This window comes from Phoxinus phoxinus (genome assembly GCF_949152265.1).
Source record: "Phoxinus phoxinus genome assembly, chromosome: 6".
NCBI classification, from domain to species: Eukaryota; Metazoa; Chordata; class Actinopteri; order Cypriniformes; family Leuciscidae; genus Phoxinus; species Phoxinus phoxinus.
In genome coordinates, this window is record NC_136881.1 from 30,066,471 (window position 1) to 30,084,520 (window position 18,050).

At 37.0% G+C, this 18,050-nt stretch overlaps 2 protein-coding genes and 1 long non-coding RNA gene across 3 annotated transcripts; 1 reads left to right on the forward strand and 2 right to left on the reverse strand.

The window, feature by feature from the left end:
• Positions 1–2,014: 2,014 nt before the first annotated feature.
• LOC307000737 lies at positions 2,015–5,155 on the forward strand. The gene is made up of 3 exons (XR_013798077.1): positions 2,015–2,397; positions 2,957–3,064; positions 3,964–5,155. It is a non-coding gene; the product is annotated as an uncharacterized lncRNA (long non-coding RNA).
• Positions 5,156–7,728: 2,573 nt separating this feature from the next.
• On the reverse strand, positions 7,729–9,276 carry hmx4 (H6 family homeobox 4). Its single transcript, XM_079615690.1, has 2 exons — positions 8,927–9,276; positions 7,729–8,821 (listed from the first exon to the last, which is right to left on the reverse strand). Exons 1-2 carry the CDS (start codon positions 9,129–9,131, stop codon positions 8,310–8,312), a joined length of 717 nt encoding a protein of 238 aa, XP_079471816.1. The 5' UTR covers positions 9,132–9,276; the 3' UTR covers positions 7,729–8,309.
• A 496-nt stretch (positions 9,277–9,772) lies between these two features.
• hmx1 (H6 family homeobox 1) lies at positions 9,773–12,835 on the reverse strand. The gene is made up of 3 exons (XM_079615685.1): positions 12,724–12,835; positions 12,199–12,621; positions 9,773–11,624 (listed from the first exon to the last, which is right to left on the reverse strand). The coding sequence occupies exons 2-3, from the start codon at positions 12,440–12,442 to the stop codon at positions 11,032–11,034; spliced, it is 837 nt and encodes a 278-aa protein (XP_079471811.1). The 5' UTR covers positions 12,443–12,621; positions 12,724–12,835; the 3' UTR covers positions 9,773–11,031.
• Between the last annotated feature and the right edge of the window lie 5,215 nt (positions 12,836–18,050).

Genomic DNA, 18,050 nt, shown 5'->3' on the forward strand with positions numbered 1-18,050 from the left:
TGTCACACAAAGAAATTATCAACAGATGTAAAAACAAGAGAACCAACGAAATATTAATAACTTATAATGCTGTAGTCATTTTATGCTTTTTTTGCATAATAAAATAAAACCTTTTTTTATAATATTATTTTTTATAAATAAAAAGTTTGCCTTTTTTAGACTAATTATTTTGTCAGATAACTAAGTTTAGTGTTTTGTTTATATTTAAAAAAATAAAATAAATAATAATAATAAAAGTTTTCCTTGGCATTTTTGACGTTTAATTGAACTTGTAGGGTCATTAAAAACAAATATCCCCTGCAGACATCACTTATGGCCACTACTGTACATATTATGTATGACCAAAGCCAACACATACTTCAATGTGTTAGATCTATCAAACTAATTATGAATATTAAAAATCTAAGTGCACTGAACATGGATGATGTCATGTTATTTCCTGACATATCTGGTGTAACCTAATGCATAAATCAGACACCCAAGCTCCCCAGATACTCTAAACACATTTGGCTTTGCACCCTCTCCACTTTCAAATAACACACACACATGGACGCACTAGATAACTTACAACCAGACAGAGAAGCCTGCTGGTGTTCATACACACGTGCACCTCCTCTTTCTCTGTCTCAGTCTTCTGCTTCACTGATCTTCTTTTCCAAAAGGCTCATTGTCCACTAACCCCCATTCAATTTCCTTAAGCGCCAAGCATCGCCCAGGCCACAGAAGTCTACTAAATTAGTAGATCAATAAGCTATCTGAAACTCTTTAGGGGGTATTGAAAAGCCCTGTTCTCTTCTCCAGTTGCTCGTCCTAACGAATAGGATGTTGTTTATGTTGTAATGTGCTGTGTCATGGAGTTCTTGTTACAAGTGTCCCCCTGGACCACTGGCCACTTCAGGGACTCGCTCACTCAGTCTCAAATTCAAATTCATATTGGTTTATCGGCGTTTCATACTTTTGTATACTTTTTTTTTGGGGGGGGGTGGCTTTGCAGAGGCAAATAAATAAATAAATAAATAAATAAATGAAAGAAAAGATAAAACAATAATAGGAAGAAAGGAAGACAAAGAAAACAAACATAAGTTGTGTCACTGTGTTTGGGTGGAAATGAAGTATTTTGGGAAAGTTGATGTGATCCGTCATTTAAAACTATTACACATTTACTGAATTTTAAACAAATTGCTGATTGTTAGGCTAATTAATTTTTGACATGCATGACCATTCAAATTAATTTTACAATGTTGTAATGCAACCCTTTCTAATCTCATTTTCTTCGTGTGGCAAAAAGTAATTATCAAGCGTAGCGTCAGTTCTGGCAGGTCCTGCTAGTCAAGCTCGCATCAGCTGTCTGTCAGCTGATCCACGTCTACCTATAGGAATACGATGCCTATCACTGTATACATATATAAGCTCCTTCAGTATTATCAGCAGCTGTCGCGTTTCTCAGGAGCTAATTACCCTCCTCCATCCCCAGCTCCTCCTTCCCCTTGAATCAGAATAAATTCTCGAATTATGTGAAATTAATGAATTAATCTTGAATTAATGATATCTGCATGTTCATGTTGGTTCTGTTCTGTTTACCCAAAAGGGGGGTTATTGCTGCTCTCCTTGCTCTAATCCATGCTAGGCAGCGAGGCGCAGGGAGTTCTCGCCCGGAACGGAACCATACCGCCAATCCAAACTATATGACAATTGACGTCATGAAATGGAAGTTGCGGTAGCCGGTGGGACTTGATTTTGTCCATCAGGAATGGATTGGATTGTTGTGGTTTGCTATTGCTGCAGGTTGTCCCACATGCACTAAACACGTCATCAGAGATGCAAAATGAAGGGGACGTTATTTTGTTTAAAGATTATGAGGGCACATGAATGTATTTATTTTTTTGTTTTAAATATCTACACGGATAAATCATTTATAATAAACACTATACAATATTCCATTAAAAATAAGAATTGTCCATTTTTATAGGCTACCATTGTGACTTTAAATCCCAGGTAATAGTGGGATAATCATGAACACGTCACGAACACGTGATCATAAATGGCAACGTTATTACTTAAACATGTAATTGCCTTGAATAGTATTTGCTCACTCGCGTTTGGAAAAACGCTTTAGTGTTCCCTTCCCGCATTTAATATTGTTTGACGCTTAAATTTATGTTGCGCAGGCAGCATCGCCTATGAACTCAAGCCTACCACTAAGCCACGACGTGCTATCACTTATCATAGGCCTATTAATCATCAAACCTGAACGACGACGAGATGTTGATTGTGGGAGGTGAGAAAAATATTAGGCCAGTTATTGGTCTATTAGGTCAGTACTTGGCAAGTTCCACATGGAATAAGCCTACATAAAAAAGATGCCGCCTGGAGAAGAACCACGGAAAAAAATACAAGGTAGCCAATTTGTTTACGCTGTGTACTAGTGCGTGGTTGTGATTGTGATTGCGAGTGCGTGAAAGAGTGTAAAGATATCGTTCTAATGAGTTTAGTTTGGTTATTGATCATGTCGTGTCGTCCATTGTGCGGTCGTTTGGTTAGGCCTATTGCTTGACATTATCTACTGCTGCAATGTCTCTTCTGAAAGACGAATTGAGTTGGTCTTCTATGTCTAACTCTCATTTTTTTCTGTTTTACCTTCATCAGGTCTCTTTGTTTCTTTTATTATGTGCTTCTATTCTATTGTGCTATTGCATCTATTATTAATGAGTCATTTTTATTTAATTTATTTAATTAGTTTTATTTAAATTAGGAAATACACACAAAGTTATTTGGGGTTTCCAATAATTGCTAGTACCATCTTAAATCACTGTAGATGTTTGTCCGTAGCACCCGATTTTCTAAATTAATATTACAATTTGTTTTGTTACACTTGTGCTTTCTCAAACACCCTCTTTGTTTTTTCAAAATCTTATTTTTATTCTTTATTTACCTTATTGTCTTATCCTCCTCCCAGCATCATATTAGGGGTCCTTTGACCGCAATGAGTCTTACCCTCTGGCCAGAGACACGACCTCTACTCTCTGTGGACCCCCAAACTCCTACACCCACTCTATCCAACAAAGTCTGTCAACCCTTTCTCGTAACCTTAAAATCTCTACATTTTGTTTTTTAACAGTTGGTTTTGTTTTTATTAATTAAAAATGAAACTCCTTGTTGTGAATGCCTTGTATCAAATGATTGAGTATGTACTTGCTTTAAACTCAGTTAAACAATAATGTATGCTGAAGAGAACATTTAAAGGGATAGTTCAAACAAAAATACAAATTATGTCATCATTTACTCACTTTTAAGCTGTTCCAAACCCGAATTAAAAAAATTTTTTTCCTCTGCTGAACACAAAAGAAGATATTTTGAAGAAAGTCGGTAACCAAACAGTTGATGGACCCCATAGACTTCCATAGTATTTTTTTTTCCTACTATGGAAGTCATTGGGGTCCATCAACTGGTTACTGACATTCTTCAAAATGTCGTCTTTTGTGTTATTAATACAGGTTTGAAACAACTAGAGGGTGAGTATATAGATGTTGACAGAATTTTCACTTTTGGGTGAACCCTCCCTTTAAGGATTCTGTGTTGATGACCGTTTTATGCTCGGAATGAATAAAAAAATGCCTAGTTGTGGAGGTAAATGGATGTCTTATGCTCCAACACTTCGTAGGGCTGTTACCATGGATATGCCTTGATTAAACAAAATATATTCATATAAATTATGACATTAATTGTTCCTCTTGATCTTGCACCATAAGTCTTAGTGATGAAGATTCTTTGCGCATGTATTGCCGAATTAGTAACAAAGTTAACTTGAGATCAAGGACCTAGTGAAGCCATAATCAGATGTGCAAAATAAACAGCAGAAGGATGTTGTGTGCCTATAGGGTTTAGGGTGCTTTCCTTCAATTCTCAAACTTTCTCTGGTGCTTTCCTTCAAATCTCAAACTTTCTCTGGTGCTTTCCTTCCAGTTGCCAATGACAACGACCTCTGTTAGAGAACTGAGAAAGGTCTTGAGGTCAAAGTACTTGGAGGACCCCCTGCAACACAGGCCACTTCCTAGTCGGGCAGAACGGTACACACACACACACACACACACGCGCAAATGGGGACAATGAGTACAGATGTACATAGACGCAACGTAACCACAACCCCCAACTGAGACTACTTGACCCAGAACTGTGCAGAACATTTTAGACAATGGAACCTCATAACAGAGAATTGCTGTCCACACTTCTGTCTACTTTTAAGTTGTTCTTTGTTCTCAAGTATGTGTGTGGATACATGAGGTATGGAGAATAGTTGACGCTCAGTGAACATCAGGAAGTGATGGACTGTGACAAGGCATGGGGTGGAGAAGAATGGTATGTTCAGCCTAGAACTTACTGTGTGTGTGTGTGTGTGTGTGTGTGTGTACACACACACACACACACACACACACACACAGTAAGTATATATACACAAAATATGTATATAAAATCTGTGTAACACAGTAATGTAAAAACTTGATTTAATTTAATCTCTTACACACACACACACACACACACACACACACCCCCCCCCCACACACACACACGGATAAATTAAGTAACATTCAAAACAGTTTATTTTGTTTTTTATAACGAATGTCATTGATGTATGAAATTTTCCTGCTGAAAGTTCATTTTGGATCAATTTGGCAAGTGACTACATAATCACTCCTAAATGGTCAGCCACACCTCTTCCTGTATCGGCTGTCAATCACGCAGACAGCATGTCTGCTTCCAGAGCTCAGGTGCCTTGTGGACTGCTGTTGTCAAGCGCAAGCATCAGAGCACTCGGAAATGTGAGAGTCTCTGGCGACCGACAGGAGGCCACTTTAGGAGATGCTATCTCGAGGACCCAAACACCCGACACACTCGCCAACGCACACACACACCTTTATAAAGACACTGACACATTTGCACCTAAATGTGCACACACGCAAATGCTCTTGGGGGTGCCTGGATGATTCAGCTTGACTTTGAATGGGTTGGGGCATTAATTACACACCCAAAACATGAGACCAGAACTCGAATATAGTATTTTAGCCTCGGTTTCTTCCAGATTTATCGGTTTAGAGCAGTTATTGGTCAACCCTTAATGTAAAGGAGATTATCCTGCCTTTTGAAGAAATGAATGGATTAAAATCTAAAAAAAATTGTATTCACAATAGTATATTTACATGTGAAAACATCATGTGACTCTTGAAACCCAAAACCATCATTTATTCTAGTTAAATGTGCCATTAATCAATACGATAATACAGAGACATCCATAACCCGCTGTAGTCATTGATACCCCTAAACCTGTACATATGGCATGTTTGTGTTGTGGCCTCTTTGATCAGGCCTTGGTTTTAATGGATTTTTCTCCTCCTTTTGGCCATGGGACCAGAGAGGGCAGGGATATAAAGTGGAGGGGTGGAAGGTCATTTGAACCTTGTGGTTTTGGAGCAAAGTGCAGGACGACAGAAGGTGTTCTCCCTGTATTGAGACATCACTCTCTCACAGAGACAGGAAGTCTGCTCTCCCCCTCCCACTTACACATATATGCAGACTGTAGACCATTAACAGATACCATGCGTTAATGGGCAGTATTGTAGCAATAGATGGAATGGAGTTAGGTATCCAATAGTGAATTCACAGTGATTATCTTGCCACCTCAGAACCACATGGAGTCCCTGCCTGGTTGAAAAATGGCTTAAGTAAAGTGGACAGCGGCACTGTACTTTGGCACTTTGGCCCTAGGCTCTGAGTATTTGGTTACTTCAGAACTTTATATGGAGAAATGCTAATGTGTGATAGAATATGAGACTGACAACAGTGGTCGTAGAAGTTACGGTTGACTGAACTAAAATAACTTTTGACTGAAACTGGTTTAGATGGATGAACATGAGATTTATTTTTTTGTATAAAATCATAATCTTAATATTTTTAGATTTAAGTTCTCCAAGTTTGATGAACTGATCAGAATCTATCAAAATATAATACACTAAGAAGTGAGTTTTTCCATAGTAATATTCAAAATTATATTTTGGTTACATCATTGCTACAAAGCATTTAAAATGTATTACAGTGATGTCACTAATCCAGAGTAATTGTAAAGTATATGTAAAGTTAAAATTTAGTATTGATTTTTAGGTTTTAGTTTACTTTATAGTTTTAATATGTTTTCTTTCTGTAAAAACAGTGATTTTATACTGGAAAAATTGGTAAGCCTCAGACTCAAAATTATCCAAATGAATGAGAACAAAGTCAAGGTATTTGAAAATGAGGGGCCTTCGGTTTTACGGTATAGATTATTGGTAAAGTTAGTTTTAAGTTATTTTTAAAGTTATTTTTTTTAGGCTATCTGTTTTTCTGTTTTATGAAATAAGTTTCTGTTCTGTTGGAAGTGTCATGTCAGTGACAGGCTATTGACAAACTTTTTAAAAAGTCATTCCAAGATCTGTAGGAGGTTTAAAAAATGTTCATGTTATTAGAGAATTTTTATGTTATCTTTATTCTATTTTATAAATAAATTGACATCTTCGTTTCACTGCTATAATCGATTTGCTAGTTTAGGTTAAAAATTAAACTGGATCTGTAATTGGCATATGTGCGTGTAAAAGGAGATTATCCTCTAGCGTTTTAGCCTCGTTTGCAAATAACGAATTTTGCTGTTATCTATAGGCTAATTAATAAAATGAAACGCGCAACCTACAGCTTCTCTTCTTTATCCTCGACCACATAGGCCTAACGTCAGTGAAAACTTTATTTTTTTTCCCTGGAAGAACATCAACTTTTATCAACAATAAAACTTTTAATTACCACTTATCTTATATTTACTAGTTGTTTACCACCAGTGCGAGAGGAAGAAGATTGCCGCCGAATGGCAAACCATCCCATTGGCCCGTTTGCCACGTCTTCAACCCAGCGGTTTAAAGAATTAATTTAGGTCAAGAATGAATCCCAGAGCTGAAGAGCAGGACCAAATGACAACAGGCACCCTTTTGAGGTTCAGCCTTTTATAAAATACAGTGGCCTAACGTGACCTCACTAGAAATAAGAATTTGTGAGCCATGTAGTAAAATCGTATTCTAAAGTATAAAAGCCTAATCTAACTTTTAATTTCATCACTCGAATAACCACAAATTATACACTTTTAAAACTTGTATTTCTGTTTCATCTCCGAGAAACACATAAAATAAATCACAGCTATTAATTTAAAAAAATATGAATTTGAGCCTATATAGGGTGGTTTATAGCCTAATAAAAACTATTAAACTGCATGCACAAATTCAGTAGCGCTTTGTAAAGTCTACAGTAACGTTTATTGAAGTGCCTAATTTAGTTCACTGTTATTCAATACATGCCCGAGTTTGTAATACTTTTTGTAATTTAGAGGAAACATCCTCAGGTGGAACAAGCCGCATGCGTGGTCTGTAAATAATCCCGAGACTTAGTCCAGTATGCTTGGTCGTCGGAATTTGCTGTTGTCCAGTGTGATTTTGTTGGCTTGCCATAGATAATTCCTCAAGAACATGCGACTGTAACATTGTTAACGAGACTCACGTGTTTACTCAACATCCGAGAGTGTGACCTAGTTTTGATTGATAAATAGACCTATAACTGATTCAATATCATAACGATAGCTATATAACGTTCTAAATTGGATTAAAATCAACAAGTAATAGTACAAAAAAAGGCAGGACACAAAAGTTTTCTTTTGAAGCAAGTGTAAAACAGAAGATTTAATGACACTCGATAAAATACTGGTAGCTTACTTAATTGGCCAGGTTATGCTGGAAAGGAATTAAAAAGAAAAAAAAATCTAAAAGGAATATACATACAAACATGCGTTAAATGCAAATTAACCAATACATTCACTTAAATACGTTTTCATTGCTCATTTTGAAAATTAGAGGGCCATTTAAAATACAAATGCATGCATCAATAATCTATCTTTGGCAGAAATGTAATAATAATAAAAATAATAATAATGTAAACCTTAAAACATTAGTGTTATAATTCCCTGCCATGTGAAGACAGGATGATTGGCACTGGCATTTCTGCCAGTATGGCTGGGGTATAGGTGTTTTTTTATATATATAAAATTGTCTACAGCATACAATAAATAAAATAGGTTTTGCATAGAAATGCAAGCCAGCTTCTTCACTGACCGTTAGCACAACAATGTTCTCAGCAAAACACTCAAAAAAGGCAGATAATGCTTATCAAAATGGGGCCGTGTTGTCGGTTCTGTTATAAGAGCTAAGAAAACTGCATGTGTCCCTTGCGCGAGGGTCTTTTCTAAGTCATATATCTCCATCAAACATACTGAAATACTTGCTGGCATTTGAGAAGTAAAAGTAAGGCGCACTACCTCCAGGGTACACGACTGGCAGAGGCATTGGAAGCATGCACCTTCCGAGAATATTATTCTCTTTATATAAAGCTGGGAGCGGTACCGTCTTTCCAATGTCACCGAACTCGCTATTCGGTCCCTCCAGGTCAGTAGACAGTTGTCTTTTTAATTTATTCCGTCGATTCTGAAACCAGATTTTGACTTGTGTCTCGGTGAGCTGTAAAGAGTTCGCCAGGCAAGCGCGCTCTGCGCTACTCAGATAGCGTTTCATGTCAAACGTAGATTCCAGTTGGAAGATCTGTCTTTTTGAAAATATTGTGCGTGTTTTCTTTTTCGTCATCAGTTTATTTTTCTTGCCGTTGTTCTTTTGTTGCGCGTCGTCGCAGCTGTCCGTGCTCTCGCTGCGCACGTCCACGGTTTTGAGCGCGTCCACTCTCCCATCTCCATCTATGGTGACTTTATCTGAAAGCCAGGCAAACGCTATTGATATTCGTTCTAAACAAATACAGCACTACTAATAGCACATTATAGCAGTTGTGTGCCGATAAATTAAAAACAATATCTTACCAATGGTGTGCAATCTTGCATCCGACCCATCTTTGCATGGACCCTCGCTCTCTCCGGGATGATGCAGACAGCCATCCCGACACACCACAAGCGAAGTCTTTGAATGACAGCTGTCAAAGTTTCTGCTGCTCGACTTGGAGTTGAGGATATTATCAATGGTGAACTTCAAAGAAGCGGGTCGACATGACGCTTCCTCCTTGCTCATATTCTCCGTTAGATGCGGGGTCCTCGTTGTCCTTGTCTCTTTTTTTTTTTGCCGCGTCGTAAACTAACGTCTCGATTCTCCGAGCACCATCGCTCCACGACGTGCAGTGCTGCTGCGTTCGCCTAGACTGTTAGTCCACTGACCGGAAGAATACGATTCTCCATCGTTTATTGGTCACGAGAATCAGACAGCACGGCGGCCAATGGCAGAGGGGGGTGGGAGCTAGAGCTCAGACCTATCCAGACATCTGGCACACATATATGAATCACGCTGCCTACTGTTTTTAACGAGTAGCCTAGGCCTACTCTTAAGAAAAGGATAGAAATTTCTGTTTTTTAGTAAAGGCATTTTTTGCGGCTCGTTTGATGATGCTTGTGGTGTCAATTTGAGAAGAAAGGGAGCTTGGGCTATGACTTTTTTTCTATTGAACTTTCAGTACACACTCAAGTCAATTATCTCATCTGTTCTATTAAAATAATGGTTTTACTTCTTGCACTTTGTTAGTGTGTAAGATAAAAATCCGATTTGTAACGTTTTCTTATACCAAAGTTTCATTAGTTCCACCTAAACATAGGCCTATATATAATTTTAAACGTATATAAAACATAATTAATTTTTATTTTTTTTCAAAATTTTATATTGTGGCAATGCATTGTTTATGAAAGAAACGGGCATGTGATTATTTCGAACTGGATCCACATTATTTCGATGTGGATATTACAAAAATGAACGATGACCCTCACTTTTTACATTATTGATATTCAAGTTATTTTTTAAGTTGTTATTTCTTCGTCCTTTAATAATTTAACTAATCATTGGTTTGGACATTGAAATATGTTGTAATAAATATTATTTTATTGAACCCTTAGTCAGTCACAACAATTAAGATGTCATTGTCTTTTCTTCTTGTTTTTCTTATCCGGGAAGAAGATAGTTTTCAAAATAAACCTTGAAACTTCTGAAAATCTTTGTAAACTATAACTATATGATTGTGTAGCTATGACTAAATATGATGAAAATGTTGTTCCAAACAACATTATTTAGGCTAAATAATAATTTTAGATCAGTATTCTGTTGTCATGAATATGCAGTAGGGGCCTATGCTACTTTAGACTATATATGGCTACATTTTAATTAGATTTATTTGTGAACTCATGTAGGCTATATGTACATTTGATAGGCTACGTAATTACATTATTCGTTTAAATTGGATTATTTTATGTAAACTGTAGCTACTACATTCAACAGTGTTTTGATTTAGTATTGCTTTTTCTGTTGTGTCCGTAATAACGGACTTCATAGAGGGCCTATTTAAACCACACATTTTTCCCCTTGTGAATTTACTGCATTGTGCTATTAAAATTGGCTAAATTTGATTTACTCGTTTAGAAAATACTCGATTTATTTAAAAAAATAAAAGTAAAGGTAAAATTTAGAAAAGTAATCCAGATCATCTGGACACCTGTGGAAATACATTTTGCATGCTGATTGGTTTTCAAGCTGTCCTGTAAAGTCCTTGCACATTCATAAAAAAGTCTTAGAAACCCATTTACAGAAAAATCATATTGTTTTAACGTGATTCGTTTATTAAAATGTATAATGTGAAAAGTGACAACTTATAAATCAGTGGTTCTGAATAAAAATAGGCCTATATTTGCACAAAGCAAGTGTTGCCCTTATTTGCATACAGGTGAGGGCCCCCATGCACTCAAGATATATTATAGACATAACAATTAGCAATTAACACAAACTTGTCTCTCTCTTGTGATAGGCGTTTTCTTTTCTTTGGATGCAGCAGGCATTATACTGCAGTTTCCAGCATGATCAGTTATTGCACCAATTGATGATAATTGTCATTGGCTCACTTTTGTATTGTATTGTCAATGTAATTTTCCCAAGATCAGACAAGGCCTGTCATCTGCGATGTTATTAAATTCATTGAATGAGCAAAGGACGATAACGGATAGTTCACTGAATTCGAGAAGCCCATGATTGGTGACGAGACTGGAGACACGTTAAAACTGAGTGTCGACATGGGTGTCGTTTTATCGTGGTACAAGATGGGCACCCGTACAATCCGTTGGGAGTTGTGGTTAAAATTAACAGCTTCTAAGTCCGCGGCCAATTGTCGTTTCCATTTGTTTCGGCGGTTCTGGAACCAGATCTTCACCTGTGTCTCGGTCAGGTGCAAGGAGGCCGCGAGTCCGGCGCGCTCAGAACTACTCAGGTATCTCTTCATGTCGAACGTGGACTCTAGCTGGAAGACTTGGCTTCTGCTGAACACAGTTCGGGTCTTTTTCTTCCGGGCCGAGCCTGACTCGGAAGTGTCGGGACCTGAACGTTCATCGAAGAGCTGTGGAGCGTCCTCACCCTCATCAACCACACACTCGCTCGTTTTACGGTCTACTGCTCCACCGAGAAGCTCAGAGGCCACGGGGGTGTCCCTGTCGCTGCGGCAGTGCTCACTGGAATTACGGGTTTCTTCTTTTGGACCTGAATAGAGATTGAAATGAATGTGAGTGCTTAAGAAATTCATGTTTATTGAATGCAATTTGATCAGACAATGTGATATCAAAAATCTGCTCGCTAGCTCGTAATCTAGGCCCGTTCCCATATGTGCATATTGTGTATCAATCTATAAGCAGGCAACTTTCTCCCTGTGGGTTTCACAGCTTTACAGAGTTAACGAATCAGACAAACCAATTGCACTCTTAAGCCTTTAACGAGTTTGGGAAGTCTCTCATTGCGACTCGGCTGCTCTGCGCATTTGGGTTGCTTTTGTTGGTCTTACCTAATGAGGCTTAAAACTAATGTGGACCTGCCAGAGGGACAATTGCTGCTGTACTAACACGGAGAATAATGATTAAGTTGGGAACTAATAATGAGCAAGTCAGCCTGTTCCATCAACGAAAATCACAGCCCATTCGAACGTGTGCACTCATTTAAATTAAGTCATCCATGTAGAGATCACATGTTCTGCTTATTAAACCTCTATAGTTTTTCACTTGCTATATTATGGCTTCTTAATTTTTCACAATAACTGAGGAGTTTTGAACTATAAACTTACTCTCAAGGGTTTCCCGTCCATACCACTCCAGAGGTGACTGCGTGCTCCGACACATCTCTGTCTTGAAGCCTGTGCTGGATGCTTGACTGCACATTTCTTTCCGATACGCCTTAGTGCTGCCATCGCTATCCTTTATAGGACGGACAGACTTTTCTGTCCTACAAGTGCCAAGTATGTTCTCGATAAAAAACGACGAGCCCCTGGATGTGGTGGAAGTATGCTGTTGTTGGCTTTTATCATGCATTTCTCGAACAAATATGCCAGTAACAGCAGCCGCCGGGGTGATTCGTGAATACTTCTAAGCAAAAAGCAACGAATCCTTTCTCTCCGGATATCCCCGCTCAACCATCGCTTCAGTAGGACGAGATCCTTCGTGCGTCCGCGGCGCCAGTACAGAGGGAAGCGGGCGCTGTATATACAGGGCTAAAGAAAAATCCAAGTCAAGTCAAATGCTTAACAAGCGGAGGGCATTCTGCTATTGGACGATCACAATAGCAAATGGGATTACTCGTGAAAGGGTATTACCGGCTCCGGTTCGACATCGCTTTTGATCGTGCCTCAGGGTCGGTGGAACCCCTGTCACAGAGAGCTGTATGTGGGTCAATTAGAGAGCAAATCAAAATACAGATAGTGGTTCAGCGCATCGCGTCAGCTGGGGATCTCGTAGAATCGGATGCTGCTCCGTCTATTGGTCGGATGGGTCGCTACATCACAACGACGTTACAGCAAACGCCACTGTTTGGCACGCAGGCAGCGAGACAGCCTTCGTTGGGGCATCCCAGGATATGTTGTGTTTGGTTTATGCGTTGAAATAAGTCAAATAAGATATTTAAACCACAACTAAAGATTCCGGATTTTTTTTATTTTTGGAACTCATGATCTGTAAACACTAAACATTTTTGCTACATCAGGCAGACGTGTATTTACTGACCCATGAAAATCGTTCTAAAATATTTTTTCGAGCGTTAACAGTAAATTGCAATTAAGTTCCTGGCCCACACTGTACTCTAATTGGACAAATAGCCTACATATTTGGTCTTCTTTTTTAAATCGGAGTGGTTACTTATTCGAGTGCATGTGATTTGCAAGCATAATTAGCATCGTTATATACATTCAAATTAAATTAAAAATTAAAGCAATTCAAAATCATTTAGATGTGTTAAAAAGTTTATTATAAATATACTATTTTAGCACCTCATACTGGTACGAAATAATAATACTGAAATATTTAGGCCTGCACTAGAAAAAGTTTTTTAGAACCTTAAAGGTTTCTGTCAAGCGCTTGAGGTTCCCATCATGGGATCATTTTGTGGCTTTAGCTTTGTTTCATTTTGTTTGTTCATTAGCCTATTAATTGTAATTTACTTTTATGAATTAAACAACACATAAACATAAGGCATCAATAAAAAAAACATTAAACAAAAGTATTATGCAATCATTTAATAAATTTCTTGTAATATAGCCTAAAAACTTTTTGGCATAAAGGGTTCTTTAAACTTGAGTCAAAACCCCGTGTGTTATGCTAGAAGAGTAAATACCAAGCTGTTACTCGATTCTTAAAATGACCTTAATTTGGTGTGACGTGATATCCTATTTGTTTTGGTTCATGTTGAAAAATACTTTTGATTTAAAGTTAATTTTTAAAGCCATTTGATTTACATGGGATTTGCAACACTTAGCCTAATTAAAATATAGACCTGAAAATAAAAGAGAATTACCTAAAATTATCTTTTTCTATAAAGTGTTTAAAATAAAAAATATATTTTTATTGTTTTATTTGATGTCTGAGATTTGACGTTATGGCTACCGCTTCAGGACAGCAGGTCAAATCTAGTTTGAGATAAATAACGTACTATTCTGGCCTAAAGAAAACCCGTTACCCAACATAGGCAAAACTTATTTTAATGATCATGATTTAGCGAGGTCACGGCGTAATCATCTTCCGTAGCCTATTTTAAAATTAGTAAATAGTGTGAAATTAAGTAGACTACTTCCGTTAAGTTAATATATGGAAGACAAATAGAAATCTCTTCATACAATCCACAAAATAAATAGGTCTGAAAATAGATTAGGGCTATAGCTATTTGCAGAAGTGCAACGGGGAAATTCCTGGATTTTGAAAATAAGTTTATATAGTAGGCTAGCTATAGGCCCTGGGCTAGTAATTTCCTTGTTATTTATGACGTGATTTTTACCCTCGATCTGTTTTCTATATTAATGTATTAACAATTAGTAGATATTATTATTGTAGTGGTGGACTATATAATAGGAGTCATTGTCGTTTTTTTTAGGTGAATTCAGGCTGATTGGGACACTTTTTGCCATTGAGATGACTGGGGAAAAGTGTCAACACCTCAATATGCCTACGTGAAGGTGAAATGTAATGATAATAATAACAATAATAATGTAGGCCTAATAATATAAAATAATATGTAATAATTATATAGTTTTTAATAAATTATGAAAATGTAATAATGTAAAAGACACAACCATATAGGCTACAAAAGGAAAAAGATTATTGTCAGCTGGTCATATAATTGTACACTTCAAATAGGCCATCGTTTATTTCGTCTGTTGATAAAATATGAAAACAATGTGTGCAGATGTCTTTCTAAGATTTTCGTTTACATGAACATGTAACAACTTTGACATTAGGAAAACCCATAGGCCTACATTTCTTCAGCGTTCATGAATTAGCGATGTCACACTAACCATCTTACGTATACATTTTAATTTATAGATAGCGTAAAATTAAGAACTTGTTACATCCTTTAACTTAAATTTTGTTATGCCAAGAATTAGGGATTTTCAGTAGGCCTATTTTAAAACATATTGTTTAAGCGCTAAATTAATTCTTTTTACGTCACTGCATGCTTTTTTATTGTGGGTTTTTTAAAACCGATTTTCGAATTTGCTGTTTAAAGTGAAGAAATGTATTTTCCTAAATTTACTAAATTGATAAGAATATCAATCAGAATATGCTATAAATATGCAAGATTATTGTCAACGGTGTGGCGTGTATTTCCGTTTCTTTTTAACGATAAATAAAAAAGGTTGTGTTCGTTAACAGCTTAATCATTGTGGCATTCGCCTATTGAGCAAAGACTAGTCGAGTATAGTCTAGTTCTTTTATTATTATTATTAAACAAATCTATACATATTGGCACAGTGGAGGACTACGGGATCCATCAACTATCTTTTCTATTAGCCTGAGAACGCCTAATTTTTTGGCAAATATGCTTCAGCAGACTGTGCTTGGCATGGTATCATGCAACAGGCAACAATAGGAAAGGCAATATCAAAGGCACTTACTGTATTTAAACAGGCCTCAAGTTTGAAAATCCATATTGTGATATGCTACATATGGTGTCAAGCAAAATTATGTCAGTGTTTTCTCTGCGACCACTTAACCCACTTACTGCAGGTTTCGATGTAGGCCTATTGACTGGGGTTCACTTCTCTTCTCTTCTTTCCCTCCTTTTTCTTCTTGAGTGAGAGGCAAAGATTATTTAGCTCATATTACTGTGTGTACTTCGGCACTTTCTCTGATATGGCACCAACCCCGACCCCCTATGTGAGGGCCGACAGCCCCTGGCCTCATGGGCATGTAACCCCACTGATCCTTATCTAGACTGGCATGGCCTTTTCACACTGCTGACCAGTACTGAGACCTATAATGCTTTTCTCTCTCTCTTTTACCTTTTCTCCCCCAACACACATATATGTCTTCCATTTATTTAACTACCCTTTGCCCTCGTTGTCTTTCACTATATGTCACAATTCTTACCCATCACATGAACTCATCCCTCCCCCATTTGTCCTTATGTTCACATGATATCGCTATTCTCCTAATACGCTTCAAAAGACCACATGGTGTAACCATATTTCCTTCCTATGATGGGCCGAGAAAGGAAACAGGCCAAATAAATTGTAATCAAGTTATAAAAGGTAACGGTTTTCTTCTGTGCCTTCATTTCAGCTTCTGTTTGTTAAGCTCCTTGTGCATTTTCTTCTGGGCATGTTGTGATGGCTCAGTCTAAGCTCTCTTCAGGGACATACAGTATACTTTATGAATAGAGAGTATTAAACGACTTTTATACAGATTAGCATATGACCCAGTTCAGCTTGATTCTCCATCCAAACGGTCACCCAGTTGCATCTTGAAAAGGTGCTTTAACGCTTTAAGTCTCCTAGTAAACCAGCCAGTCTGGTTATCATTATGACTATAATCATCGCACACAGCGCACTTCTTCACGCAAATCTTGTAACCATGTTGCATTTACACAGGTCAGTCTTTGGCAGTTAAAAAAAAATTAAAGTATGCCTTATACATCTGTGTTGGCTTTGAAGGCATATGGGGCGTCTACGAAGCCCCATCTATTGGTGGGGTAACAGTACAGCAGGTAAAAGATGTGTGTGATTCTATAAGTGGAGATACATTTTGTTCACTAACAGAAATTCTTTCCAGCATCTTATTGAAAACAAATAATATTTTAATAATTCAGTGCTTGCCAAACACAAGTTACTTCCATTTTTTATTACCGTACTGTAAAAAAAAAAAACGGATTTTGTTATATTATTGTTTGTCAACTCTTTTATAGACACATTAGGTAATTGTACCAGAGTAACAGAGTTTGGTGGTAACAGAATTTACCATTTCAAAGTTTTTAGCCAAAAACTTCACTTGCTAGCATAAATGCTAAGAGCACATGGCACGAATGAAATCATGATTAAAAGACTTTTAAACAACCCACTGTATGATCAGTGTTAAATTCTGGTTTCCTTTTGATATTGTGGTAACAGTTTTGACATTTTACAAAATAACTCTTGGTGTAGGAACTTTTTAAGATTAAAATACTTTCTCAGAGAAAACACGCATACCTTTCAGTGCTTCAGACCTTATCAGTGAGGGAAAGTGACATCATTTCACAGTTGTGGGAGATAATTCCACCAATTTAAAGGCAAAGTATGAAACGGTAACAGAATTAATGCAAGATTTATGGGCACAAATTTGTATAAGATAAAAGTTGTTTTTAAACAATTTAATGTCAGAGAATCCGGAAAATTACTATTTAGGGCTTTTATAAATAAAATAAATGAAATATTACTACAAGAAAGGTTGATTATACAGTCATGATAATACACTGACTAATTTGGACAACAAAGAAATTATGATTTTCAGAGACACGTTTTTACAGTAAATATTATATCCTGTAACATCTTGCGATCCATGACAATGAGTAACAAATAATACAAATAATTAAAAATCTAACCATTTGAAAAAAGCAGAAAAAAATAATAATGACTTTGGACACCAAATGTAGGCTACCTGCAATTATAGAATCACGCATGTGCAGTTGTGGTTCATCTTAATCCTTTTAGACATTATCATGGGCACATTAGCAGAAGAGCATATTTGTTTTCACATACTCTATAATTATGCAAAGTCTGCCTTTCAGACTTTCCTCATGAGCAAAAAAATCAAAGTGAGGACAAGTACCGGTATATGTTAAAAGAATTCAGGACCATTGAGACGTGTGTCTCTCTTTTTAAGTGCGTAACACACCCTGGGTAGTGAATGATTGTCATTTGATCACTGGATTTACAGAAGTAGTTTCACTTTTCAGAAGTGTTTTCTCAACATTGCAATCTATCAACTCCTGCTGAACACATATTACGTGAATCTTCACTAAGTGAGGCATTCTATTGCTGTCTTTGGACGTCTTTTGTCTTTAAAAATGTATATGAATAATTAAGAAATTATTAATAATAATAATAAGAAGAAGAAGAAAAAAAACTAAGTTCTCAGTTCTCTGATGTCAAGTTACATGACATGCAGATAAACAAATTAA